A 27075-nucleotide genomic window follows, 5' to 3' on the forward strand; every position below is an offset into this window, starting at 1 on the left:
TGCTCGCTCCACGCAGACTGCGTCAAGTGACTGCGCCGCCTGGACCGGGGAGCTCCTGCGCCACTTTTTACGCACCACGGATCCACAAATACCCGCGTCCACAGAGGTGAGGCTGTGCGTGTATAGGCGCGCGCGCGCGCCCGAGTGTGTGTATGTGTGTGTGTTTTTCTTCTTCTGGGAAGATATTTTTTGACATCCCGTTTTGAATTGCGCAGGTTTGTCTCAGTGGCATATCGGCGCGTGCAGATAGGATCGCGTTGTTCGTCACGTCGGATGCGTTTTGATCCCCGTTATGAAAGTTGACGTTGACTTTGTGGATTGTTTCAGTCGCGCGGACACGTGTTGTGTTAGAGAAACATAACACAAAGACCCGACAAAGTGGCTCTGAGCTGGGATCAGTCGCGTGACAAAAAAGTAAGGAAAACTAGAGAAAGTGTTTACAAAAATAAGAATATTTGAATTCATTATTTTGCTTTTACTTTATTTATTTTTTTAAAAACTTTTTCTTGTAAATTATTTTGCCTGATATTTAAAGAAAAAGAATCACAGTGGATTTATTGTCTTATTTAGTGAAATCCTGAAAGACATAATTTTATAAAAATGAAAACAAGTAATCGTTTTATTAAATATGTCAGAACACGGGGCAAGACCATTATACATCCACATCACACACTATTTAAAGTAACGTTAACGTGAGGGTTACAATGGTCTCCTGCTTAACGTCATGACGTCACAAAGCACTCAGCGCCACAGAGCCAGTATAAATAGTTGTTGTAAGATTATTTTTTAAGCGGGTTTGGTTATTTATAGCCTTCTTTCTGACCCTCGAATGAGCTTTTATTGTGTTGTTGTTGAGGGAAACTAGAAGTGAAATAAACTCCTCGCCTGCCTGGTTTAATCAAACAGAACTAACTCTGTCGTCCACTTTAATTCTGCCTCTCTTGCTGATTCCTACGCGGGATTTAATTCAGGCTGCTGGGATGCAAAAACATCCCAGCCTATACCTTTTGACTTTGGAAACAACACGTGGTCTGCATGTTAGGCATGTGGGACAAAGGGCACGATGGGAAGTTAAGACCACCGGGGAGGCTGGCTGAGAGAAACAAGCAGTAAACAGCAGGAGCAGCACCCATAAATCACGATCTTATCTCTGTGTTTACAAAGTCTTTATGACGAGAGTAAAGATAAGGAAACATGTCCTGAAAGCTGGAGTTGTTTCACATCTTTATCTGGTAACAACACAGACATAATACTTGCTTAATTGTAATCTGAGTATTTCTTTTACCTCTTAGGGCCACTGTGATTCATTCATGGAACATTTTTGTCTTTAACTTGTTTAACTTCCGGCCACAGATTTCTATCTGAGGGGCGTTTGTGATGCTGTTGTTTCTGGTGTTTCAGTGTCTGCTGCTTTCCTCTGTCATGAGGTTAAACATGTGGTTCAATCACCAGAGCGATGATGTCTTCTTTGAATGAAGAAGAAACAGAGGCCCCGTCTCACTTCATCACCACAATACACACACACACACACACACACACGTGGCAGTGACGAGGCACAATGTGGGAGTAAATCCCCCCTCTGAAAACACAGGATACGGCGTCATTGCCATCAGACGTATAAGATTTCTCTACAGTGACGGATGAAAGCGACGCAGAGTGCATATTGTGTTTGTGGTGGAGTGTTGTGAAAGTGACATAGCTGTGGTTTGCGATGCTGTGACTCAGGGAACACGCTCACCATGATTTGTTGAGCTCCTCTTACTGAGGGGGAGAAAAAAAAAAAGATGTCAAGTCTTGACTATTGACTTTGGAATCCAGTGAGTTTATCCACAGCTGAACCTGCCAAACAAAGTGTATGCAGGCAGTAAGCGATGCACATGTGAACAGGCCCGCTGTGCCTCCGTCCAAAGGGACTCCCTGACAGTGATGCAGGGGTCTGAGCCCGCTCACCCTGCCACCCACAGGGACCTGCATCCAGGCTTTTTCCCGTCAGCGTGCCGGTGCTCAACCCGTCGCCTTCACCTCGTTGTGCTCCGAGGTGTGGCGGGTGTCAGGGTGACTCATGCGTTTCATTTGGTGGGATATGATGTGTTGTTGGGGAATGCCTTGTTGTTGCTTCTCACTGGAGGCTGACTTGCGGATTCCACCGTTGATCTTTTTCCCCACTGGCAACTTCCTGATTCCACAGCGACTCAAATTGCACGTTGGCAGCGACACAAACGAGCACTCACAGTGTTCACAATGAATGCTTTGCTGTCACTTCTTGTCTCTCGAAACCGGTGTTGTGAAGGAGACACTGCAGTCTGGAAGGTTCTGGATTATTATTCATTCGTACCAGAATTTCTACCTGAAGAACCTTTCTTTTGATTATGATATATCTTGTTAAAAAAGAGCCATGTGATGCTTTTTATTTGGAAATGGAAGACTATAATGTTCCTGATATTCACACATGAGGCGGCGACATTCTTGTTCTTCTTTCTTGACGTTTCTTTGAATCGGTGTCCGTGGTTGGGACAATATCCTTGCTCAGATATTCGGTGAGTTCTCCTCCCTTTTCCGCACAACAGTGCAGTTACCAGCCATTTCCAAGGTTCCCCTGTACTTTTCCTTCCTCCCAGTGAAACAACGGGATTTTCCAGGAAACGTCAGATGGAGAGGGGTGTGATTCCCTGCCGCTGGTCGTCGCTTTTTACCAGTAAACAGCATGACTCACTGCTCAGCTATGCTCTCCATTTCCTTCACATATTATCCCACCAAAATGTGCTGCGCTGGAGAAAGAGTCGAGAGCGCCGCGCAAATCTCTCCACCGCCCCTTCAGGAAAAAAAAATGCAAGAAAAGCAAGAGCTTTCTGAGAGGAATGTATCAGGCTGTCAAGGGCAGCAACACGTCTGCTCCTTGCTTAACCTACTCCCAAATTAAAACAAAAAGAGAAGATAAACAAAGAGTCCAGACACGCCAACTCTGCATTTATCACTGCAGCACGAGCACATAGGTCTTTGATATGCTGTTTGTTTGAGGAGGAGGCTGCACCACACACACCTGCTGTTACTGAAGAGCAGCCTTGAAGTTGACCAGATGCCTGACTTCATAAACAGTGAACAGATGATGCATAGATGTATTAATCTGACTGTCTCATAGATTTCATACATGCACTATTTCACGAGTTTGCTCAATAAGAGCTGGGGTGGATTTGTGCACATGTAAAAATCTGTCTTTGGGTCCTGAGATTTCTTTTTAGGCATTCTCAAAAATAGCCTTGAAAGGATCAGTTCATCTTCAAAGCAACGTGTACACCCAAAGAACAAAGTAGCGAGTTGACCAGAAAACATTTGGGTTTTCCACATCAAATAAGACACATGCTTTACTCACAACCAGAGCCATGAAATGTGTGTTTGGCATTTGTAATGAACAGTTAGTTAAGGAGCGTCACCCCAAGGCTCTAATCTGCTTCTTCTTTAGACACTTTGTCATAATCTTGTGATAACACCGCGGCTGAATACTGCTCTCTGGGCTTCCTCGCCATTAGAGAGCCATCTCGACGATGTTTTCTTGAAGGAAAGTGAAATGAAAGACAGACCCCTCACTCCTGACTTCCACACGTGTGCACGCAGGCTCCCTTTGATTTGTTTGGGCAAGTGAAAGATGTGAAGACGCTTCTGAATTCCAGACATTGTGTGAATATTGCAGCCGTTGTTTTACAAGCGGGGTGGTCCGTACTCCTCCCCCCGTACAGCCCGAGTGCATCGCGGGACATTTTCAGACAGAATGTTCCTTCTTCGGTGAACACTGGGTTGCATGTGAGGGTTTGCACATGTGTGTTCACTCAGGAATGTGGTTTTGTTCTTTTGGCCGCCATCTGTGGCTTTTTTTCCTTTTGAGGTATTTTTCCCAGACTCCTTTTTCTTCACCGGTATGAAAAAGCTAATACGAGTTGTTTTCGACCAAAGTGAGAAGCCATGATTTGTTGTAAAATAAATCTGAACCCGTAAACGGCGGATTTGGCTGCGTGAGATAATTGCTGTTTTTCCCCCTCTGAGGAAACTTTGGCTTGAGCTTGATCCGGAAAACATTGTCTCTCTGCGAGTTGCAAAAACATAAGCACATGCTTCAAGAATTTCAGGGAAACAACCTGGCCCCTCGGTTCAAGCCGGAGGCCCCCTTGTATGAAGAGAGCGAGGCCCCGCACCTCTTTTCCATGATCTTCAATACACCCGGGGACCCCCCTCTGATGCAATGCCACTTAAATCACTTTGAGCCGACTCGTTGTTCTTCATCTTTATAATGCTTCTGAAATGTCAATTATGCAATTTTTTTGCTGCGTGTGTTTTTTTTAAAATACTTTCTTTGGTCGCAAAGATCAATAAAATACACCAGAGAGAGGAGCAGATGTTCTCTGAATGTGTAAACATGAGTATGTGGCTCTGGGTTTAACATATTTCTCTCTAGTTTTTAGTGTTTTAATGTTCAATTTAAGACACAGTATCATAAGAACAATGACTAATGTCCAGGTTGCATCAAAGATAGAGCTAGAAAGTTGTTTTTTTTGTATCGACTGCACTATTTCATGCATTGATGAACTGTAAATCAACATTTGCAAAGTCCTTTATAGCAACATAGACAAAAGGATGTACAATTGTGCTAAAAAAAAATCCCAAATCAGCAGCCACACCCAGAGTATGTTCTCAAAGCTGCAGTGAACATCTGAGAGGATTTGCCCTCTTACTGAGGTATCACTTATCGCTTGCTTACTTAAATTGTTTAGCTGGCAGAAATTTGTGTCAGCACTGTGGGCTAAATATATCCGCCAGAGTTAAATAAGGGCATGGAGCGGCTCAGGAAAGCCCAGTGAAAGAGGATCCAAGCAGCGAGACACGGGCCTAAATCCACAGACTGCATTGTCTCGCAGCGAAAATACACCGGTGACTATAAAGGAAAGTATTTCCCTGTGACACTATCTCCAGGAATGTTCCACATGCTGCCCTGTAAAGTTCAGCATAACTGTAAATGTTATGCGGATGGTTTGTTTTAATGTGCGACGAGGAGGCAGAGTGCTGCAGATACCGAGAGATACTGATAAGCGGAAATAAACAGCGTGCGTTAAACTGGATTTTCAGGGATGGGAGCAGGACGGAGGGACAGATTGATGCTTCTCTAGTTATCGACGCGCCGGAGCTTCTTCTTCGTACTATGAATAGGCTGCGTCGCGGTTATGAATGAGACTTGTTTACCCTTTCCGTGACCATGTGACTCACACTCCCACGCCCATTTGCAGGGCGTTTCCATGGCAGCGGTCGAGCATGGAACAGTGCACTTGTAGTCAGGCCGGTCTGCAGGCCCTGAAATGGAGCCTTGGGGGCGTTGGGGGGTTGGGAGGGTGGATGTGTGCCTCTCACAGGATCACAGATCAGCGCGCTCGCTTTTTTTTGGCCACGGCTGCAGTCTGGAGAGCGTGTGCCTCCCTGTAACGAGTGCAGAGAGGTTGTTTTTTTTGTTTTTCTTTCTAAGAACTGCTCCCAGAGAGCTTTGATGCATTGTTGTGTCGAGAGTTGTGTCGTCTGATTCTGAGCTTGTTTGGTCTGCTGAACATGGCCAGGGCTCTACTCCTCTCCTCTCTGAACGCAGACGCTCTCGGTGCTCGTTCCATGTGCTCATGCCGCCCTCTGCTGGCATCAGGGGCCCTAACACGCAAACATACATGTTGACGCATGACGTCACCCTGGAATGGTGAGATGTCTTTAAAGTGAATGTTGTGGGAGGAATGCCAGTGTTATGTCTGTATCTGCAATGTGAGAAAGAAACATACACTACAGTATCTAGATGTGTACAAGTATGAGCATCATCAAATACTACAATTTTATATTTCAAAGTAAAAGTACAGAAGTATTCTCAGCAGAAATCTTCAAAATATGAAAACTGCTTTGCCCCGCCAGTGATCTAGAAGGATATATTATGTTATTTAGTATTTTTTTTCGATAGAAACATGATAGAACATGTTAATGTAATTGGTCAAAAGGGAGATCCTTTAAATTACATTATGCACATCATATTTAAACAACGATCATATGTTTTGTCGTTAAATTCTTAATCTGTAATGTGACTCATAGTTTAAATTGTCAAATGAATAGTGGATTGAAAAGTACAATCATGACAATCCTTTTTTCTTTCCATCACCTAATGTGTTGTGTTTCACTTTAACTTATTTCATTATTTCTTCTTTTCACTCCTCAGTGTGTCTTCTGTGAGATTCTGGCCAGTTGTCTGCATGCAGGGAATGACGACTAATTTTCAGACGAGCAACGCTTTAAAGGTAAAGAGAGATGAGCGTGAGACACGTGGATGTTGTCAACGTTCAGACGTGCTGCTGTTCTTCACCCTTTCCTCTCGTCATGTCCTGCAGGTCAAGAAGGAGCTGGGCGAGAATGCCCCGGTGGTCAGCGACGACGAGTTGGTGGCCATGTCCGTGCGGGAGCTCAACCTGCACCTGCGTGGGCTGACCAAGGACGATGTCGCCAAGTTGAAGCAGCGGCGACGGACCCTGAAAAACCGGGGCTACGCCGCCAGCTGCCGCATCAAGCGCGTCACCCAGAAGGAGGAGCTGGAGAAACAGAAGACAGAGCTGCAGCACGAGGTGGACAAGCTCGCCCGCGAGAACGCCAGCATGAAGCTGGAGCTGGACGCCCTGCGAGCCAAGTACGAGGCCCTGCAGTGTTTCGCCCGGTCCGTGACCCGCGGGCCCCTCTCGCCGGGCAAGGTGGCCACCACCAGCGTCATCACCATCGTCAAGTCCTCCAACCACAACAACTCCAGCCCGACCTCGTTCTCAACTCTCTCCAAGTGTTGACAGGACCGGGCTCGCCGCCGCCTCCTGCTTCGGTCCTTCTGACCCAGCCCGAACCAACTCATCCTGTACCGAGAGGACGCTCAGTAGTTAGACTGGTGGAGGGAGGGCAAGCTCTATGTGACGTTAAGCTGCATTCACGACTCCGTCTCTCTCCTTCTGTCGCTCTTACACAACCTACATTGTCTGTGCACTGTGCAAACTCCCCCGTCTTGCCTTAATGTGGCAGCATTAACCTGCTATCAAGCATAACACTTGTTGAGTAGTACGTATGTGGCAGTAAAGACGATGCCAAATTATATTTCCTCCACGCACAAGGGTCTCAACGTAAATTGAGCTTTTGAAGCTGTTGCCTTAAAATGATCTACAAGTGATCAATATGGATTTGTATGCATGTCGTTTAACACAAAGAGGATGTAATGTTCCAGCTTTGAGGTCAGGTGGACACCTCTTTACAGCTCCAGTTGCCAGTTGTCTCCAAACAGATGCCTTTTAAGAGCCAGCCAAACGCACCAGATGTTTCCACTGATTAGCTCCTCTCCTCTGTTGGCTTAAGCAGTGAAATCACCTGTTGTACTGTTTGATTTGGAGATGAAACCTGCCTACACATGCGCGCTCTGTGGCCCGTTTGAGAGCACTGCATTATGCAGTTTGATGACTGACCAACGTTCAACAAGGCCCCTCTACTCGTGATGTGCTATTGTTTATATTTCTGTCGTCTGCGTCGGCCTAGTTTAAGAGTTTTGAGGTAGTTTTGAAAAGTTTTAAACTCAAATCGGTTGGCCAAATTCAGATGCAAAGCCTTTGCTGGACTTGTGTTGTATTATAAAAAAAATGGCCGTTTGTGCCATTTTTCTCTCTTTTTTTTCACCTTACATTTGCTGTCGTTGGAGCTCATTCATGCAACGCTTGAAAACGTTGGATTTGTCAGAGGGGCTGAAGCGTGTTGTGTACAGTAAGCTGTGTTGTTTCAGACATCGGAGGTGGTCGGACATCCTGTTGGTATCTTTGTGGCCCTTTGGCGAAAGAAAGTAGTCCCAACGTCTGCTTGAGTATTTTAAAACCGCAAAAGAGGGGAATACTCGGCCATTTGATTAAAGCAGGCAGATTTGGGGAAAAGTAGAATTAGAAAGAGATGAATGAGCATTTATTTGGATTCAGAAGACTCGACATGGCCCTGCTTCCATCGTTGTAGAGCACTTAAAAGGAACTGTTAAGATGCAGTATAAAAGAAAGACAACCAATTCCTAGAATAGGCCATTTTTTGCATTTCTGACGTCATAGCTGGGCTTTATTGCATGATGATAAAAACATGGTGTGACCACCTACTGCAAGGTCGAGCCTAATGTACCCGGTGACGGTATGCTCTGATACGTATGCCGCAGCACTTACTGTGCGTCTTTTCCTTCACACGCCGCTCTGTGGTAGGTAATCCATATTGGATATAGTAATAACGAGTGGTCCTTACAAGTGAAATGCAATTCAAACTTTCTTCCTGTATATTACAGACAACCGAAAATGATAAAGCTCCCACTGCCTCCTTTGTCACTTTTCATTGAGAACTCCGTCCAAATAGAAATCATTCCTACTGCTGGCTCACGAGAAGTGCTGCTGCTGCTGGCGTTGGTGACTCTGAAAACAGTAGCCATTGGCCTCGCTTCATGACACACTCTTCTGCAAGAGAACTCCTGACGCCCATCTCTAGAAACAGTGATGTTACACACAACGAAACGCTGTAAACGCCTTCCTCCTGTTGTACGTTTTGAGATATCTGAATATGAAATTAACTTGAAATCAATCAGTTCTTACTGAGGATCCATTCCTAGTTTGGAGTGAAGTCAATAGAGATTGTTCATGTCAGGATTTTCTCTTGGCTAAGAGGACATGAGTTTTCCCCCGCTGTTCCATAGCTGCAAAGAACAGTTGGGGGAACGATGCTGCTGTACAACCTGCTGGGATTTTGAAGCAGGGGCAATGCTGTGTTCTTACTTTTTGTATTTTCACTTGGTTTCTACGTCGGTGCATCCTATGTTCTTCTCCTGATACTTAGTTTTATATGCATATACAGTATAAAATATATATATATTACAGATTCTATATTTATGTCTGACTATCCTGGGAGTGGTGTGATTATGTAATCATTCTATCCATGTTGACGCTGACCTTTTTCTAAATAAGTTGTATTCACAATTGCAAAACTATTTTCATAATGCTTATCTTATTTGTCTAGTTGTCGGCGTGACGAGAGGTAAATGCAGAATTAACTGTTAAAAAAACTACAAATTACCTTCTGACGGCAGGTTCTCATAGTTAGTAAAGAACACGTTTATAACTTGTAAATATGTTATCGTATTGTTTTAAACAATACCACATTAAATGTAGTCATGTGAGATTTCAAAACAAACTATGCAAAATCAATTTAAAAAAGGCAAAAAAAAATTCAACACAATTTCTCTAGCTGGAAATGCATTACTTACAAATCAATTACGAGCAAATCAATGACCTGAAACATTGAAAATATTCATCTTAAATGTTCAGTATTCAACACAGCAGATTGGTACCTAATATTAATTCAATGTTCAGTTCTCAGTTTGGCCTTAAGAATACATGTATGCATTAGTTATAGTTTTTTTTTCTTTGTGTCAAGATTGAGTCCGAAGAATGTGAAAATATCTATTATCTATTCAGATAATAGATATTACATGTTCAAACAAGTCAAGTTACGAGACAATACTGCTTGAAGTGTTACAGTGACCTCTTGTGGTAAAGTTTTAAAACTAAATGCTGCAAAATTAGGCATTTGTTACCATATTCGGATCCAAGGTTGATGCTTTTAGGCAGCACATTTTAAAAATAAAACTGTAGGAAGTATACATTTCGTAGTGGCCATATTAAAAAGACAAAACCTCTCCAGGTGAATCAAGTTATGTGTTGTTGATCCTTCATACAGTGTGACCCAGCACAGGTCTACTCAAGCTCTCTATCACTAGTTGCTCTTCGGCTATCTCACCACAAGCAAATATTTTAAAAATGTACATTTTCTTCAAGCCACTTTTTTTTGCTGAAATAAAAGCAGACGTGTACATAACTTTACCAAGTGTTATACAGAAATGTTGACAAAATATATGAGAAGTAGAAACATTACCTACCATGGATGAGTCTTTTTCCTTCTACTGCAGCTCGTTAACGGTTTAAAGACATCAGTGGTTATTTTACACAATTATGAACCATAACAATGCATTTATGGAAATGAGGTTCATTGTGCAGCTTGACTACGTATTCAAGGTTTTAATTTAAAAATCTGTCCATAAAACATATCTTTGATTAAATATGATGTCGCACACAAGCTTCGCCAGTCCAACAAGCTACAGTATTTAACTTTAGACATGTAAAAAAGTCAGTTTTAGGACTCTAGATTAAAACGGTTTCAACTATAAATTGAGAAGAAGCTCCGTAATAGAAGCAGTGGCGCATGTAAAATAGAGTTGTGGGTAAAAACAACATGAAATGTTAGTTTAACAAAAGTGGTTTCTATGTTAAGTTTGTATTTCAGATGTTCATGGACTTCCTTGTTCTGGTCTCAACATGTTGAGGCCAAACGAGGACAGTAATAAAGGCAGCATAAACTGAGTATGTACCCATAACAAAGTCAATACTCTGCTCATATATATTTTATATTTATTTCATTGAATTGTGTAATTTTATTAAAAACACCTAAATTATTTTTTATTTTACATTCATTTATTTACATGTTTTCTCAATGACTACCCTCATGTACAAATAAAGTCTATTTGTTTCTACTCTGATTTAAAGAATGGTAAATTATTCCTAGAAAGAGTCTGAGTTTTTCTACCTTCAAATAAAGCTTTTCTCCTCATCTAGAAGTGCAGATTCAAATTGGTTCAAGTTACACAAACAAAAATAGAACTAAGACACAAAAGTCAATAATATCTTTGTACCCAACTCAATTGATTTCCGCTTTCCCAGAAAGACAGCTATAATTGGCACAAGATATGAAAATAAAAGCGGTCTCCAATAATGTACTAGGAAAGCTATACGTCTCAAACGTGTCATAAAGACAGAGAGCATTTCTAAAACAACAACGCTGGATGAGAACCCACAAAGTCTCTTGTTGCGTTACTTTTCCGCCACAGAATATTTGTTTTTGTCTGAATATGCCCAAACTAAAACACATTAATAACATTTTTTCCCCCAAATTCCTAATCCAAACAAAGTTATTCTTAAATAAACTGAACATGTGATTTACCACAATTTAACCCAATGAAATTTGGTGTATATTTTATAATCCCTGGAACATGGAATTGTAACACGAACAGTGATGTGAACACGTCAAACAAAACACTTTCACAATAATGCGGAAGCTAGAGGTTAGCGTCTGTTGAAGGGCTGTGTGGTTGCACTGAAATAAACTCTTTAGCATGCTGGGAAAATTAATGAGAAGAATGGAAATCCCACTTTGGGAGGAGACAGGTTTATCCAATTTGTCCATGCTACGGTAAATACAAAGGATTGCGCAGAGCTGGAGTCTGCAGTTTGAAGTGCCTGCTCCAAAACGAATGTGCCTCTGAACAAATCTTTCCACTTGTCAGGAAACCATGCAGAGGAATGCTCAGCACATACTTCAAATGAGCAGATGCGAGAGACTGTCCATAAAGTGTCATTCCCAGCCATCGCTGGCTTCCCCCGCTTCCCTCCTGGAGTCACATATTAATCATTTCCTCTTTGAAACTGACATGAATCAGAGGGAACGCACTTCAGACGGCCAGAGAACGAGCACCGACACAATGAACGAAACAGGATCAGGGACGACGCTGAACATCCAGCGGCTTGATTTAAAAAAAATAAAAAAAAATTGCATAGCTCCAGATGTCTCCAATACCGTGAAGGTGACATGTCATCTTCCTGAGATTATTACTGCCGAGATGAAGACGGGTGAGTTCGCCGGTCATTGAGCTATCAATTTTAAAAAAGTACTATTCATTTCTTCCTCCTCTTGGTGGTTAATTTATTCATTACAACAGGACAGAAGCCAGCAGTCTATCTTAAATACTAGGATAGTGAAAATTAAACACCTGGATTCGATCCAGCTCTGTGCAATGTGCGATACAGCTGTTTCCCCAGGGGGTCGGAGATATGGGTGGCAAGGACCCAAACACCTGGATCTTGCTGGAGGAAAAAAAAAAGGGGCTATAATTCATCATCAGAGGTGATCAGCATGATTTTGTCAGACTTGCGGGCGCTCTTGGTGCCTGCGGCCACTTTTCCATTAGCGCTGGGCTGGACCACCTCCTGTGTGGACTGCTGTGTGTACTGCTGGTAGGCCGGGGAGAAGTTGTGGATCGCATCCTGCACCATGTCTCCTGGGTTTATGGTTTCCTTCAGACCGCTGGAGATGCTGTGCATAGGAGGGTGGTTTTCTGTAGGAACATAGGAAACAAAGGAGGTTATGCGATCATCATGCATGTGACTGATGTTACAGCTTTAAAAGAATAGCTCGTTACTTCCTGGAGTTACCTTGGAGCTTTTCCAAGATAAAAAACAACAACTTGGTTTTCAACAAATCAAAGAAATACAATAAAACGCATTAATTGGATTTTTTTTTACAGGTGCTGATATAGAGGTGTAGATAAAAAAAACGAGCCATGTCATAAAAAATTATAATACAGCAAATATTCCAATGTTTTTGCGTCATAAATTACTTAATGGCTTGTCAAATTAATGTTGTCGATCATTTACCTTTTTTCTTTAATTGGGATTATAAACTAACCTTTGTGCAACATTATAACTGTAATATTTGATTGGTTAAATGAAACTAATAATTAGGTATCATGCGTTTCTTTCATCATTTTCACTGTCTGCATTTTATAAATAGCCCGAACACAATTCAGTCACAGGCATTGTCCTCACTGATGGTCCCTTGGCCCCCTGCTGGGACCCAGGTTGAGTTTTGCCCAGAACTAAAAGGGTGTTCAATGGGAGAAAAAAATAGAAAAAAGGAGTGGGGGAACATCCACAGCCTTTTGTTTCAGGTTCACTGGCAGTGCCGGCTAGATCGGCTTATGGAGGTGGCTACGAGAAGGGCATGGGAGGAGGGTGGGTAGATGGGTGTCCAGGGCAGTTAGACACGGTCTGTCGAGTTTCTCTTTACTGCCGGTCCACAAAGGGCTGAAGCACAGGAAGGGTAAACCGGAGGTCTGGCAATATCTGAAGTCACACACATCAACACCTGAAGGGGGGTGTGCACCAGCCGAAGTTCAGTGTTAATGGTAGTGTCACAAAGTGCAGTTGCAGTGGGGGACTAGATGCAAGAAGCAATACAACATACTTTTTTTTTTTTTTTGGAGAACCATTACTATTATTCTGATAACAATAAGTCTATCCTTTTTTAATCTTCATCTTGATAAAAAATATAACCGAGTAGCTACAGAAACATTTCCATGATCACCTCCATAACTGCTGCTTGCAGCTCAAGGAGACACAGGGTTTCCCACAGCAAAAAAAAAAAGATTAACACCAGTGCGGAAGGCTTTCCTCATGGCTTCCATTTGTCTTTTTCTAGCGAGCAGCACTGATGTCAAAGGGTGCCGCTCCCTCCCTCTCCGTTACTGTACAGTGGCGTTTCAATCTCTTTTCATCTTCCTCTTCGTTGTTTTACTGGCAACTGTCCTCTGAGTCATAAGTAACAACGAGCCTCACGCAGGAAGCACAAGGACAAGTGGCTTTATATTTTTGCTTGCATCCACAATTTGTTCGTACTTACTATATATTTGAATCATCCGTAAGAGCAGTACTGGATGCTTTCTTTTGGTGGCATTTCTCCAATTTTTGTCGTTTTAACCTGCATTTATATAGTGTTTAGGGAGCATTACCCATGATCATAATAAACATAGGCCACACGCCCCCAATTTATGACCAAATATCATTCAGCACACCCGGGTAAGAAGGTAAAAGTATATTATTTGGACGGTTAAGAACATTTGTTGAATCAGGCGTCGACTTCCTGTTTCTTCTCTTGACAGAAAATGAATAGAAAATTTTAAAAAAGGATATTGAAGAGAATATTGCAGCGTGAGATCCAATGTGCGCCCTCAGGCTGATGAAAGCCCCTGCCAACTTCCAACCTGACCCCACACACTGATTATGACAGCAAGTCATTCATACTGATTTGGAACCATGTGGATATTCAGGTGGAGTATCCGTTGAAATGGAGGGCTCGAACGTGAAATCTCACTTTAAAAAGTCAGTCTGACTGGACTAACTGGCCGCCAAAAGGCACAGAGGAATGTAATTACTGTTGCTCACACAGTGAGTGTCAGTCCATATTCTGTGGGGGAGGGAGGCAGGCAAAGGGATGACAAAGCACAGACCACAACGCTTACCTGGCACGTCATTCTTTTTCTCCTGGTAGACGGTGCAGCTGAAGGCGTATCGGAGGGCGATAGCAGCGAAGAACATTTCAATGCAGGTGATAAAGTTCTGCCAGCCCGCAGCCACGGTGCCGGCGCCGACCTCATGTCCGTCGATGAAGAGCGCGTTGGGTATGACGCCGGTACGCTCCAGAATGGCGAGGACCATTCCTAACAAAACGCAGCGACATTTTGATCAGGAATGTGTACTTTTATGTCCGGATACGGAAAGAGCGCATGCGGGAACTCACCTTGCCAGAACGATAAGAAGATGACCGATTTGATTGTGAGGAATTTCAGCACCGGTTCGAACGGCCTGAGCAGGTCACTGGTTGCGAAGAAGAAGAGGAAGAGCGCGTAGAGAGCCAGGCCGACTGAGAAGTTGTAGACGATGGTGATGTACAGGTATCCTCCATTTATGCTGCACAGAAACAGAGCGGGGAAAGTCACAAGATTACAAATTTGGTGAATTTACAACCGTGAAACGTTCCCGTCTGCGATCGTATGACAAGCCAGCGTACAGCACATTCCATACATTTTTGACAGCCACGATTTATTCATGTTTTTGATCCATTTATTACTTTGAGCTGAATGAAAAAGTACTGGCAGCTTAAATGACATTTTTCAGCCATATCGTCAGAGAAGCTGGAAGTACAGCCCTTTTATCCTCTAACTTGAAGAATATATTAAATCCAGCTTGTACGCATCCTTCTTATTCCAGGATGCATTTGATAAACAGGCAGACTTGTCTATATTTCATTGTCATGCAGCCTTTCTCCCCTCTTTGCATTCCAGGGAGCTTCTCTGAAGCCTCAGCTGTGACTACACTAATTACTCCTATCCATAGAGTGCATGGTTGGCTGAAAGCGTATAAGTAAACAATCGGTGAATAATCATGGTCTTGCTACAGGGCTTAAAGAAAGACATGAAATAAGACAAGTTATTTATGCCTGCTAATTTTGCTGTTGAAGTATATGGAGAAATAAGCAGGAAGAATTTAATCATGTCTATCTTTTAGCTCGACGGTAAGAGGATAATGATATAAAGCTGATTGGAAACGTCTGCTGCAAGCCCCTTGTTGAACCCTGCGCTCCTTCTCAGTAGTTCAGAAACAAGCGTCGTCACAGCTGAATCTTCAGAAAGAGACACTGAGCCGAGAGGCGGAGAAGAGCACCTGAAAAACTGTCGGGCGGTTTATGGGCTGCAGATTTTATAGCTTTTGATTACACGCTAAAGACACTTTTATTGATGTATTACCCTCTCCATATTCTTTTGGGACCCTCACAGTCTCATCTGGTACGACTGCAAATACACTAAAATGATGTTTGTCAGGCTGCAATTTGCCTTCGTCTTTGTATCACATTCAAAGTAAAGGCATGAAATTAAACAATCCATCTTCCTTTATAATATTGTGCTTTACTGAGTGCAACATACAATAAGAATTAAGTGTCTTCATTTCAAGACACTTACAACATCTGGGGAAAACTTATAAAGAAATATAGTTGCGTTAGTCCATATATTAAAACCCCTTGAATTACTTTTTACAATCCCAACAACAGCCAGAAGGATGTGATTATGTCTGACACAACTGGGACAACCTGCAGTAAAGTACCTGTACACTCCCACAGGAAAGTTTGATCCTAGCACTTTCTGCCTGAAATTAAACCCTTTAATTCTAAACATCTTCATCACGCCAACTGTGAAGAGGTGATACAATTATCTCCATTTTTGCAAATTATTTCCATGTGCACATAAGCGGCACACAAGCCTGCTGGCAACGGCATAGGATGCGTGAGATACATACAGAATGAAATAAAATGAAATGAGAGGTGCTGCTCACTTAAAATCTCCATCGTGATATTTGCCAAAGGCCTGCAGGATGATGGTGATGACTGCCATGATGGGTTTGACAACGCAGAACTGGAGAGTCGCCTGGAGAACACATTGCAATTCAGAAAGAGACACCCAAACAAGCAAGGACACCACGATGGAGTAGGAAGATGAAGGAGAACGTCAGCGTCTGTTTGCACGTCTTATAACCTGAAAGAGATCTGTAACTGCTCACTGCCAACAAGCAAACTCGCTCATTAAAAGGTTATATATCTTGTCAAAAATGTTTTATGGGCATGTATATATTGGACTATTTCTTGGCAAAGAAAAAGTCTTATTTTCAAGCTTACATTTTTAGTACAGTGCACTCAAATAAGATATAATGCTGTTCAACCTTTGCATACGAAGCATTTGAAACCGTGAGTGGCTGTAAAGCGCACGGTAAGCAGTTTGGGTGCAGTGTCTTGCTAAAAGGACACCTCATGCGGACAGGGGAAGCCGGGGATCAAACTACCAACCTTGTAATTAAAAAGGGCAAGCCACCCTGGCACCTCCTGGCACAGCTTTAGAAGTGCTTGAAGGTGGATTTTGGACGGTGACAGGCCGGTCATTTCCTCCCGTTTTTGTGCAAAGCTAACTTAGCACAACCATTATGTTTTTATCATGGCGCCCCATCTCAACTTCAGCTGTTAAAGCCTGCGTATCAAAGTTTATTACGCTTTATCCCAAACTACACATTTCAGACTCATCATTGTTGTCTGTATTCTGTTGGAAGCATCTTACAGCCAATAAACAAATAACCATCTCTTGTTATTCATTCATAAAACTCTTCTGTTCCTCGCCTCCCTTTTCTCATTTAAATCTTATGACTTCAGCACACGATCCAGTAGTCACTTAACCTTAGAGATCACTCATGTATGCACTCATGTTGGCAGAACTGGGTTTCAGTACTCAGCACTTTTTAAATGGAAGTAACCGCAAACTGCCCTTAAACTCGGTCTCAAGTCCGTCAAAGCTTTATTAACTGACGTTTCACATCATTCTTTAAACAGTTTTTAATTCCTTACTCATTATGTAGTTGTGTTGTTTCCGTTTTGCTTGTTGTGTTCTTATGAATGATTCCGTCTCAATGAGACTGGCTGATTGAATAAAGATTCAATTAAAATGAAAATAACTGGCTTCAGCTTTACATTTAAAAAGGACAGATGTGTTTCTATAGTTTCATCTAATTACCAGCAAGTAAGCAAATGAGCACACTTCCTCATGTCAAACATATATTTAAAAGATTTAAATGCCCTTAATTAAAAAAAAAGGTAATTATAAAATACATTTGTAGATAAAGTTGTCGTCCTAGAAAGCAAACCATCCAATACTGACGTCTTCATGCTGATATGGGGAGAGAGGATGTTTTGCAGGCGATAGTAGACCGGCATGCAGTACAAGACTGGAGGACAGGTGTCCTCTGTGTGGTGTATTGAAGCCTGAACCAACCGATTTGACAGAGGTTGCTCCAAACTCCCATCCCCGTCGCGACACTTGAAAGCAACAAACCAGGAGTGTTCGACTTGATTAGCCAGAGGGAAGCTTTTTTGAGCGGCCAGTCTAAGTCGGTCGTGGGCTTGACAAAATGACATCAATAATCATTTTAAATAACTGATTTGCTTTGAAAATATTAAGTGACAGGCTGGCACTAGAAGCGGCATAGGGAAAAGCTAAATCTGTCAGTACTAAAAGCTTCAAAGCAAATCATTCTGCACGATACTTCCTGACATGCTTAATATTCCAAACACAATGCATGTTCATAATACTAGTAGATTTAAAGCCAACCACCATTTCTGCTTCAAACTAATTTAGTCAATAAGTGCCCACAGTCTCTATACAAATCTAGTAATGTGCTTTAACACTAAGCTGCATGGTAGTGTCAGTGTAAACTGCACAATACAAATTAATAATATGTGTTCATTAATTATATGCTTAAAGTACATACTTAATAATAGCTAGCCTTAAAACTGATGCATCAAAAGGTTTTGTGAATTTAGGTTGACGTGCATACGTCTGTTATATTCACCAGATTCTACTTTGATTAGGAGCGCAGCCTGCCGGCGTTTCCCATTACAATACTAAATCATTCCTCAGAGAAGTCACAGCTTGAAATGACCCAAAGCGTTTTCTTTTCATTATATTTTTTTTGTACCACATCAGAGCTCATTGCGCTGGTGGCAACTATCCACAGAACCGCTTTAAAATTTCTCCCGAGTCCCATTAAACAGCAAAACCCCTCTACTTTGTAGATTGGGTACCGTATTACAATACAGACACTCACAGATGATTCTTTGAAAGTGATTCAAGAGTTTAATTTACAAAGTTATGCATCTGCCCATAAGGTCAATATTTTTATTGTCATCCTCCTCATCTGTGCTGCTGTCCACCCTTGCATCTTTACTTCCTGCTGTGTAACTCTCTCTGATAAAACTTCTGTCTGATGTCAAATTAGTTTCATTTGCTACATCAACTGCTTGTGTATTCTGGCTGATGCTCTTCTCTTTAAAGTCCCAGTATTGCACGTTATTACCAGAGATGTGATCTACAAAAGGTTAAAAAGGGATATTTAAATTTGATCTTGCAAAAAAATATATCAACAAAAACACCTTCACTAAGTGATTACATATAAAGATTATTAAATTAAGTGCCCTGTCGTAAATCCTGGTCTAGCCCGAAGCAGTCGCAAGGAACCTTGCACAACAAAGCACAACAAATCCCTGGGATGCAGAATTTGGCGCAGGTTTTAGGGAAATAAGACCTTAAAGTGTCTTACAATATGATAAAGACTTAAACTGAAACCTAAAAAAAAAATACTTTGGATGAAACAGCAGCTTATCCTCCAACCTTATTTCTCAGATGCACAATTAGTTTAGGTTGCTTTTCCATATCAGTGAATACTTTGTTCGCCCATCATCTAAGCAAACACCGAAGCTTCCCGAAGAAGTGCAAAGAATTTAAATGTTTTTACGCCGACCCACAAAATGGATCAAGGCCATTCAGATCGTGGGCTCTGCCTGTCCACTATAGTTTTTCCTACTTGACTTTGATGAGCTGTTGCATACATTTCAACTTGAAGTTTTTTTTTAAAGACAAACACTATGTGATCAATATCATCGAGTTTTGGAGTTGAAATAACAAATAAATAAGTCGGACAGCAGTTTATCACTACTTTGAATCCAGTTAGCCACTCCCTTCCTGGAAGTCGACCTGCAAAACAGCATTTAATAATCTAAAGTGTTCAATATATTGATTTCAGAAATTTGCTGTTCATGAATGTTAATGAGGTTGACCTATTTTAAAAGCAGAATAAATCAGTGCTAAGCCCTTGGTTGAGGCCAACACTTTCACTGCACTGACAACCAGCAAACTCAAACAAAACTCACGGGGCTTTTATTCTACAATGTATAATACTCTTTTATTAAAAATTGTCCTCACACAATGAAACATCCTTTAACTAAAATTAGTTTCAGATATGTCACCAGAGCGTGTTGTGTTTTCCTTTTTAAAAATACTGATACACTGATTGTTGATCACTTTTCGCTTCTGAAGAAAATGAAGTTAATTTCACCTTATATTTTGTTTTGAAAACATAACTCTCAGTTCCACTTTTCTTTTAATCAGCGTTATGCTAGTAGATCGTGCAGCATCCCAAGACACTGGGAGGGAGCACTGCTCAGACAGCTCACATCATCGCTCTGTGTTTATTATCAAGCTGCTTTCACCTGGCCTCAGTTGTTTTTTTACCCCACTAGTGGATGTTATCCTCTGAAACGCACACAGCCAATTATAAAAGCTGTCATTTTTAAGCAGTCTGGAGATCTGGGCAGAATGATAATGTACAGTATCATGTTTTCTTCCAAGACAATTTGACATGTGCTCATTTTCAGGGGGCGTACATTTATTTCAGTCGTCAAAAGGAGCGCCTCTTGTGCGGAGACAAAGAGGATGAGGCTCACCTGTTTGCAGAATCTTAAGAAGCCGATGGAGTAGCTCATTCCAGAGAGGCAGCAGGTACCGTACAGACAACTTGACCTGTGAAGGCAACAGGAAATGATGCGCCATCAAGTCAACACTGAAACAATTAGCGTCAGATAACAGAAGCGAGTTAAAGTATGTAGTTCCTATATATTGTTATATTGTGCCTACATGATCAAATCCCACACACGTACTTTGCAGCAACACCACACAATAAAAACTGTCTCGCTTGAATTCCTTTATTTTTTGTTTCCTCAATGAATCAAATAGAAATTGATTAATTGTTTTAATATTTTTTCATAGGAAACTATGGAGGGACACTGTTGAGTTATAGACAAAGCAACAACTTATTTAATTAAGTAAATATTTAACAGATCAATATATAACGGAAATAATTGTTATAACTGCTTTATCTAGTTTTCTGTTAAATACAGCTTCAGTCAGAACATCTAGCAAAGACCTGCGTTGACTAATATTTTTAGGAACATATTCAAAGATTGCCACTGACAGTTGCCAAAGGAAACGCCACAAACTCAGACTATATTGTTCATATATATTGTTATATTGTGCCGACATGATCAAATCCCAACTGGGAGTTATATCAAGCTATATGCATATTTAACACACTACAGTACTACAGCATTTGATGTCTGTGGACATCTTAAAGGGTGTGTAACAGCAAGGCAGTGCAGTGATTTCTTTCTGTAACAAGATGTAGAACGTAGTGGACGGTGCTGAGCGATGCCACCATTCATCAGGGCTCAACATTAGCGTCTATAATGTCTTCAGAACATGCAAAACAGCTGCTGCGCTCTGGCTGAGTCAGCCATCGAACGCAGCCCGTCTGAGGCTGGTCGAAAGCGCTGAGATAAAGGATAAGATTCACAGATTAAGAACATATTTGTTTATTGCCCTTTCACTGTGTTGTTCACATCAAATGCTAGTTCAAGGGCGCGGAGATGCACCTTGCACTTTTTGTGATCGTAAACATGGAGGACAAAACCATATCGCAGTTTATCTAAGTCGAGCTACAAATGAAGGTTTTATTTATCATTTAAAAAAAAAAGTTTTTAAATCTTCAAGCCGGTACGAGACCAAGCCGGTGTGTGAATGTATGAATCTGAACGAGAGCACTCACTGTATGGTCTTCCCCCGGATCTCTGACATGATTCCACTCTCTCCTCCCAGATACTCAAAGGACAGGCTCAGGAAATTGTAAATGACAAACGCTGCAACAGAAAGAGAAGAGTTACTTTGTAAAACCCATGAACCACGGCCTGGGTTTTTAAACTGTGGAATAATATCTCGTCGCCTACAAGTATAACTTCTTTTGAAAAAGGTCAACTAATTTTAGAGGAGAAAACGTTCACATGATAAAAAAAATAATTAGTCCTACTTTTTGGAACAATAACAGTTTCAGTCCTTACATTAAGAAGCTTCCAAGGGTTCTGTGTCTTGGAAATTCCTTCCTAATCCTTTGTTGCTATTTAAAGAGGGATTAAATGAAGCTAATGCCGATGGTGTCCAGTCAAGAGAAGGTTCATTATGTTTTAGCCGCAGCCGCTCTCTGGTATTCTAGTCTTAATGCTTTCTGATGCGCTGCACTTATCAATCAGCCACGAAATTGGCCTGCAAACTAGAAACTAATCTCCTGAATAATGTATTTCCTACTTCCCCCGTTCTCATATTACATGTAATCCATTTTGCATATGATTCACCTTTGCCAATGGTGAAGTACATTGGTCTGAAAACATACATAACACATAAACAATGACAGTTGCAATGTGCAAAAGGTACCTGAATGTACAGAACAGCGTTTATATCATTTGAATATTGAAAATCACTGTAGAATTACAAATACAATACAATCACCTTAAGAAAAGACTTGTACTTTTTTTTCTTCTCATTTGCAAGTGAAACAACTAGTGCACAAAAAAAGGATGTTCCCAACTCCTCCTAGAAACGTAACACCGCCACGAGGACCACATGAGAACAATGACTGGTATGTGAAACTAGTTTGGTCAGTGCCTTGTCAACCATTTAGAAAATGCAAGGAGAGTGATACTTGTGATCCGTACCTTCGTAGCAGTCCCGGACAGAATCAAAGTAGACATAGTACTGGTCGTTGCTGATGAAGAGCAGGCTGAGCCAAGAATCAAAGGCATAAACTGGCACGATAAACAGGATGCGGATGATGTAGCGCTGCTCATTGGGGACAGAGTAGGACCGAAGGTGTGTATAGATCTGCAAATACATGAAAAAAAAAAATTGGAAAAACATTAGTGAACAAGAAAAATGTGAATTTACTGACAAGACTCATGATACGAGTTATGGATTAAACTAGGAAACTTAATTTCTGATTGTGATGTATGAAATTTAAAAAGACAATTACATACTGTTGCTATCAATGTTTTCCTACAGCTTTGACGCAAAAGCAACGTGATACATCAAAAACCAGAGAGCATATGTAAAACAATTAAAAAGGCTCCTTAACTCAATGACATTATCGATAGCTACATTTGATCTTGTACAGACTTCTTTGTGCGGTCTGTCACTATGAAACAAAGAGATCACTCATCTCTCGTTTTAATGATGCCAAAAACGTTCCAGCGTCATACCTATTGGCCACACCTTCTATTGTACAGCTATAACTTCAGATACAGAAGCAGACAATATGATCAGTAAAGTTCACTGAGCTGATAAAAGGTCTTAACCTTTACTTTTTAAAACACACACACACGCAAGCAAAACTCCCATATGGCCTCCATAAAGGTGATATGGTGCAGCGGACAACATTTATTGACAGTATATGTCAGACAATGGGACTAATATTATTTTTAGTGACCTTTAGTTTTATACACAAGGCTTGATTTTCAGTTGGGCTGTCAGGATTCATACGTAATGTGGAATAATGCACATAATGTGTGCGGGTTGCGCCCGACAGGTAGCTTTTATCCTCATGCCGTCAGCAGCATATGCATGGTAAATGATTTGGTGCTTTGAATGTTTGAATATGTCACTGTGGAACTGATTGAAAACAATTATGCTAATGCACAAGTTGTATTTCTCAAGATGCTTGAAATTCATAGCATTAGAGATGCTTTACAGTGTAATACAGAAGTGTTTGAAACATTCCTAATGTGTATCATGAAAATAGTTTACCAAAATGTTAAAATACTTTAGACTGCGTCATACTTCACTTCAAATTTTGCTAACCCTTCAGACCATTCCACCTTTAGTCTTTAGTGATGGCATAACAAACACACGGTAACAGTTTTACCCACATGAGCAACATTCATATGATAAATTACATTTTTTAATTCCTGAAATGTCCCAACTGGTAACTGTAATGATGAGACAAGTGTTTCCTTATCCATTCTGATCTCAAGCAAATCCAGCACTTAATCTGTATGTCTGCAGCGAGTGATGTGTTTTACAGTTAAACTGCACCCTCTTAGGTAATGCTAGCAGATAGCTGCAGGTTGGCTGTTGTCATCAATGTTAACAAATCAAAAACAAAGCTGTTGCAACACGAAGCTGAAGAAGGGTTTACACCCCTGATCCATCGACAATATTAGAAATACTTCAATACAGTTCATCTAATTCACCCTTGCATAACTGAATTCAGACATGACTAATGCTCATAGAATCTCTTCAACCAAGCAATTTGCATATTTAATACGAAAACCTATGAAATAGTTTCATCAATGTCCCTCTTCAGATTTAAATGTAGCGCTTATTGCAGACCAAAACGTATTAGGGAATATTATTGTGATGCCACAGACGCGTGCAATCATTTTCAAATAACGACTGATGACTCATTCTTTAAAACGAGGCCATTTAAAAAAACATATATGTAAATCGCTAACCAACTAAAAGTTTCTCAGCAAACCAAGATGCTTACGACCCATTAGTTAACTTCAGAAAGTTAAGAAAATTCAACACATTGCTGAAACAATTAGTGAATTAACTGTTTAGTATATTGACAGAATAGCAACTATTCTAATAATGGATTGCTCATAAAATTTATTTGTACTATTAGAAGTATGATTTATTGAGCATTGAAGCACTTCGACTCAATTAATGGAGAAAAAAATCTTCAACATATTTTGTGCCATTTTGATTAAAAAAAAAAAAAGAAGAAAAAAATCAACCATCGTGGGTGTGAACATTTTTACTTCTAAAAACCTTCATTTGCTGAAGCAAACTAAACAACATCCAGAGTCTCACTCTGCTTGATGCATTCAGCTTGATTAAATGCCCATTAGAGACTGCACATTAAAAGCCTGATTACTGGGAGGACGGGGGTGTGATGCATTTGGCCATCTCTACATGTGGAGTGAAGCAGACGGGAGACTAATGTCCTCAATCTACCTGAAAAGCCAGAAAGACCGAAGACACCCTTCCTGCCTCCATACAGCTGACCTGACAGTAATGCATAGTGCTATGCTGAATAATGGCTTCAAGTCAAGCTCAGATGTATTTCTGCATCTGCGTTTTAAACACCTATACAGCTTGAACAGAAGTGATTGTACATATTGCATCTAAATGCGAAGACATGACGCAGCATAAGAGTAGTCTGTTGCTCTTAATCCCGAATGCTTCGAGTTTCAGAGGGACCAATAAGCCCACCAAGACAAATGAGCCACACTCCAGCCCGAAAAGCATTGGCGACTTTACAGCAAAGAGGATCTAAGGTCATTGTCTTTCCTTGTTTAGTATTCAGAATGTGAGTTTAGGAGTCTATAGCAATCCTCTAGAGCCAAGTCAGATGAAACACCACCAGCATTGCAACACTAGTTCTGCAGATCATTTTATTCTCCTCGTGTCCGAAGCGATGCCTGTTGCAAACCTGCTCCAGTCTCCCTGTGGTACACTCGCTATTTATTTGTTCAATTAAAATGTCTCGTGGCAAGTGTTTGGCCAAACCAGTACTATATTAAAAACGATAGAAACCAATTTGCTGGATATTGAGTCACAAATCCCTAAACGCAGATTGTTTTCATGCTGCTCACAGGAAGCAACATGTTTATGCTTTGTAGAAAAAAGGTACCAAAACAATAACAACTCTTTTATTAATCACACTAAAATACAGACAGTTATGTCTGTGTAGTGTTGATAATAAATATGATCCAGACTTGTGATTGATTCATGCTCAATTCCAGGATTATACAATCATCGACTAAAACTGTGAACTATAACAGCTGTACGCCATTAAAACCACAGCGAACAAGACAAGACCCTAAGCCTTTACAACGCTGTAAATGTTATCTCAATATCAATTGATTTCCCTGCTGATAATACACAGCACCCTACTGCGTTCTACCAATGATAAACCCATAATGATAAGCTATCATCTGCGCACAGTGGGTAACTTAACCTCACAAGAGTAATGCATTCTTCCTGATCCAAAATACAAAGCGCTTGCTGTGTATTTATTGTCCTTTAATCAGCTAAAGGATTTTCATCCATTTTAAATCGCATAGTCAACTATAAACTGAACAAAACATTCACACTATGTGGCGAAGCAGTGCAAGCACAAAGTAGAAAGAGCAATACCTGCCTGGAATACTGTCAGACGAGATCAGACACAACGCCAGGGTGAGTATGAAAATAAGCGGTGTGAGGCTGAGACACTGAACTCACAACACTGTGCTGCAGGGTAATAATCCTTTGTGGATATAAGAATGTTTTTTTGTCCTACGGCAAGGGAGGTGCAATGTGTCATCTTGCAACCATCTGTGATTACATTTACACGACTGAGAGTGCAACGCTTTGAGGCTGGAGACTATTTAATCATTGGTGTTATGTGGTGCAGGGATTTCCCTCCAAGCGTTGGAAATGTTATTGTCGATGGCTTTTGTGAAACGGAACAAACTCACCTGGTGGCATGTCATGAGCAAGGCGGACCAGACAAATATCCCTGAGAGGGCCTGAGCAGCCACTGTATTTAGGAAAATATGGTCTTGTATGAGGGACCCGTTGCTTGTTTGAATAATGGTCACGTTGAAGACGTCAGACTTGTCCGGGAGGATTGGTGCATCAAGGTGAACAATAGAACCGTTCTCGGCTGATGAATCCATGTCCTCTAAAGAAATGTTCATCTGAAACAGATCAGGGGAAAACACACACACACACACACACACACACACACACACAACTAGTCAGGCAGTGTGAGACTTATACTGCGTGAATGTAGCATTACAGGTGACATGGGTTTCAGTGAAATTGTGTTCTCTGCTGTGAACACGAAAACTATATTGTATTGTTGTTTTACAAAGTAAATACATAATCACTGTAGATGGAGGTGAAAGGTTGGAATACTTTATCTTCATCTTTGTCTTGATATATTTTCTTTGCAGTCAACTAACAGCTTACCTTGTCTCGGAGGGGGAGGAAGCAGCTTTATCCCGTTTAGATGGCAGGCTACGGTCCAGAACGCAATTATAGGATCAACATGGGGAATAAACTCGCCTTTCGGAATAGACAACCGACCTAATTCACTGCCATTTACAGACGCCCTGTCGACATTATCTACGACGGGTTCAACCAGCCTGGACTTCCTTGTTTGAAACAGGTGCCTGGCTGAGATAGAAGTCCACAAACTCGGCGAGTAAAGTCTCAAACAAAAAACCTCAAACGAAAAAAAAACTCGACAGTTGTGTCGTAGCTTGAAGCGTTTCCTGTGAGAAACGCGTGGAAAAAGACTGACTTTTAAAGTATACGACGAGGTTTTGAATTGTTTCTTGGAGCGGCGAGTCGGAGACGCAGCAGAGATCAACAGGTTGCGCGCAGGTAAACGGGTCACGTGTCCGCAGCTCTACGTGTGTCGTCATCACGTTGCCTATATCTGGAACGGATTACGAATCAGCCAGCCTTCACGACAAAAAAGTAACACACTTCTGGAAAATTATAGAATATGTACGTGTGTTGCCTCACATATCTGTTCTGTATGCGTTGCT

The 27075-nt window shown here is 41.2% G+C and overlaps 2 protein-coding genes across 2 annotated transcripts; one reads left to right on the forward strand and one right to left on the reverse strand.

Moving 5' to 3' along the window:
• Positions 1-10615, forward strand: mafk (v-maf avian musculoaponeurotic fibrosarcoma oncogene homolog K). Its single transcript, XM_068578751.1, has 3 exons — positions 1-106; positions 6230-6308; positions 6399-10615. Exons 2-3 carry the CDS (start codon positions 6264-6266, stop codon positions 6840-6842), a joined length of 489 nt encoding a protein of 162 aa, XP_068434852.1. The 5' UTR covers positions 1-106; positions 6230-6263; the 3' UTR covers positions 6843-10615.
• Positions 10242-26864, reverse strand: tmem184a (transmembrane protein 184a). Its single transcript, XM_068578750.1, has 9 exons — positions 26492-26864; positions 25996-26217; positions 22192-22357; positions 21252-21342; positions 20095-20170; positions 16107-16198; positions 14518-14687; positions 14240-14437; positions 10242-12277 (listed from the first exon to the last, which is right to left on the reverse strand). Exons 2-9 carry the CDS (start codon positions 26215-26217, stop codon positions 12048-12050), a joined length of 1245 nt encoding a protein of 414 aa, XP_068434851.1. The 5' UTR covers positions 26492-26864; the 3' UTR covers positions 10242-12047.
• Between the last annotated feature and the right edge of the window lie 211 nt (positions 26865-27075).

The sequence above is a fragment of the Clinocottus analis genome, unplaced genomic scaffold (assembly GCF_023055335.1).
Source record: "Clinocottus analis isolate CAN_PGR_092001 unplaced genomic scaffold, fCliAna1.0.p SCAF_16, whole genome shotgun sequence".
NCBI lineage: Eukaryota > Metazoa > Chordata > Actinopteri > Perciformes > Cottidae > Clinocottus > Clinocottus analis.

Excerpts from the sequence above, each read along its gene's own strand:
- tmem184a (XM_068578750.1), bottom strand. The coding sequence starts at position 26,217 with ATGAACATTTCTTTAGAGGACATGGATTCATCAGCCGAGAACGGTTCT. Across the intron at positions 21,343-22,191 it reads TGTCCGGGACTGCTACGAAG|CGTTTGTCATTTACAATTTC; the intron begins GTACGGATCACA and ends TTTCTGTTGCAG. Across the intron at positions 20,171-21,251 it reads ATCCGGGGGAAGACCATACA|GTCAAGTTGTCTGTACGGTA; the intron begins GTGAGTGCTCTC and ends TTGCCTTCACAG.
- mafk (XM_068578751.1), top strand. The coding sequence starts at position 6,264 with ATGCAGGGAATGACGACTAATTTTCAGACGAGCAACGCTTTAAAG. Across the intron at positions 6,309-6,398 it reads AGACGAGCAACGCTTTAAAG|GTCAAGAAGGAGCTGGGCGA; the intron begins GTAAAGAGAGAT and ends CATGTCCTGCAG.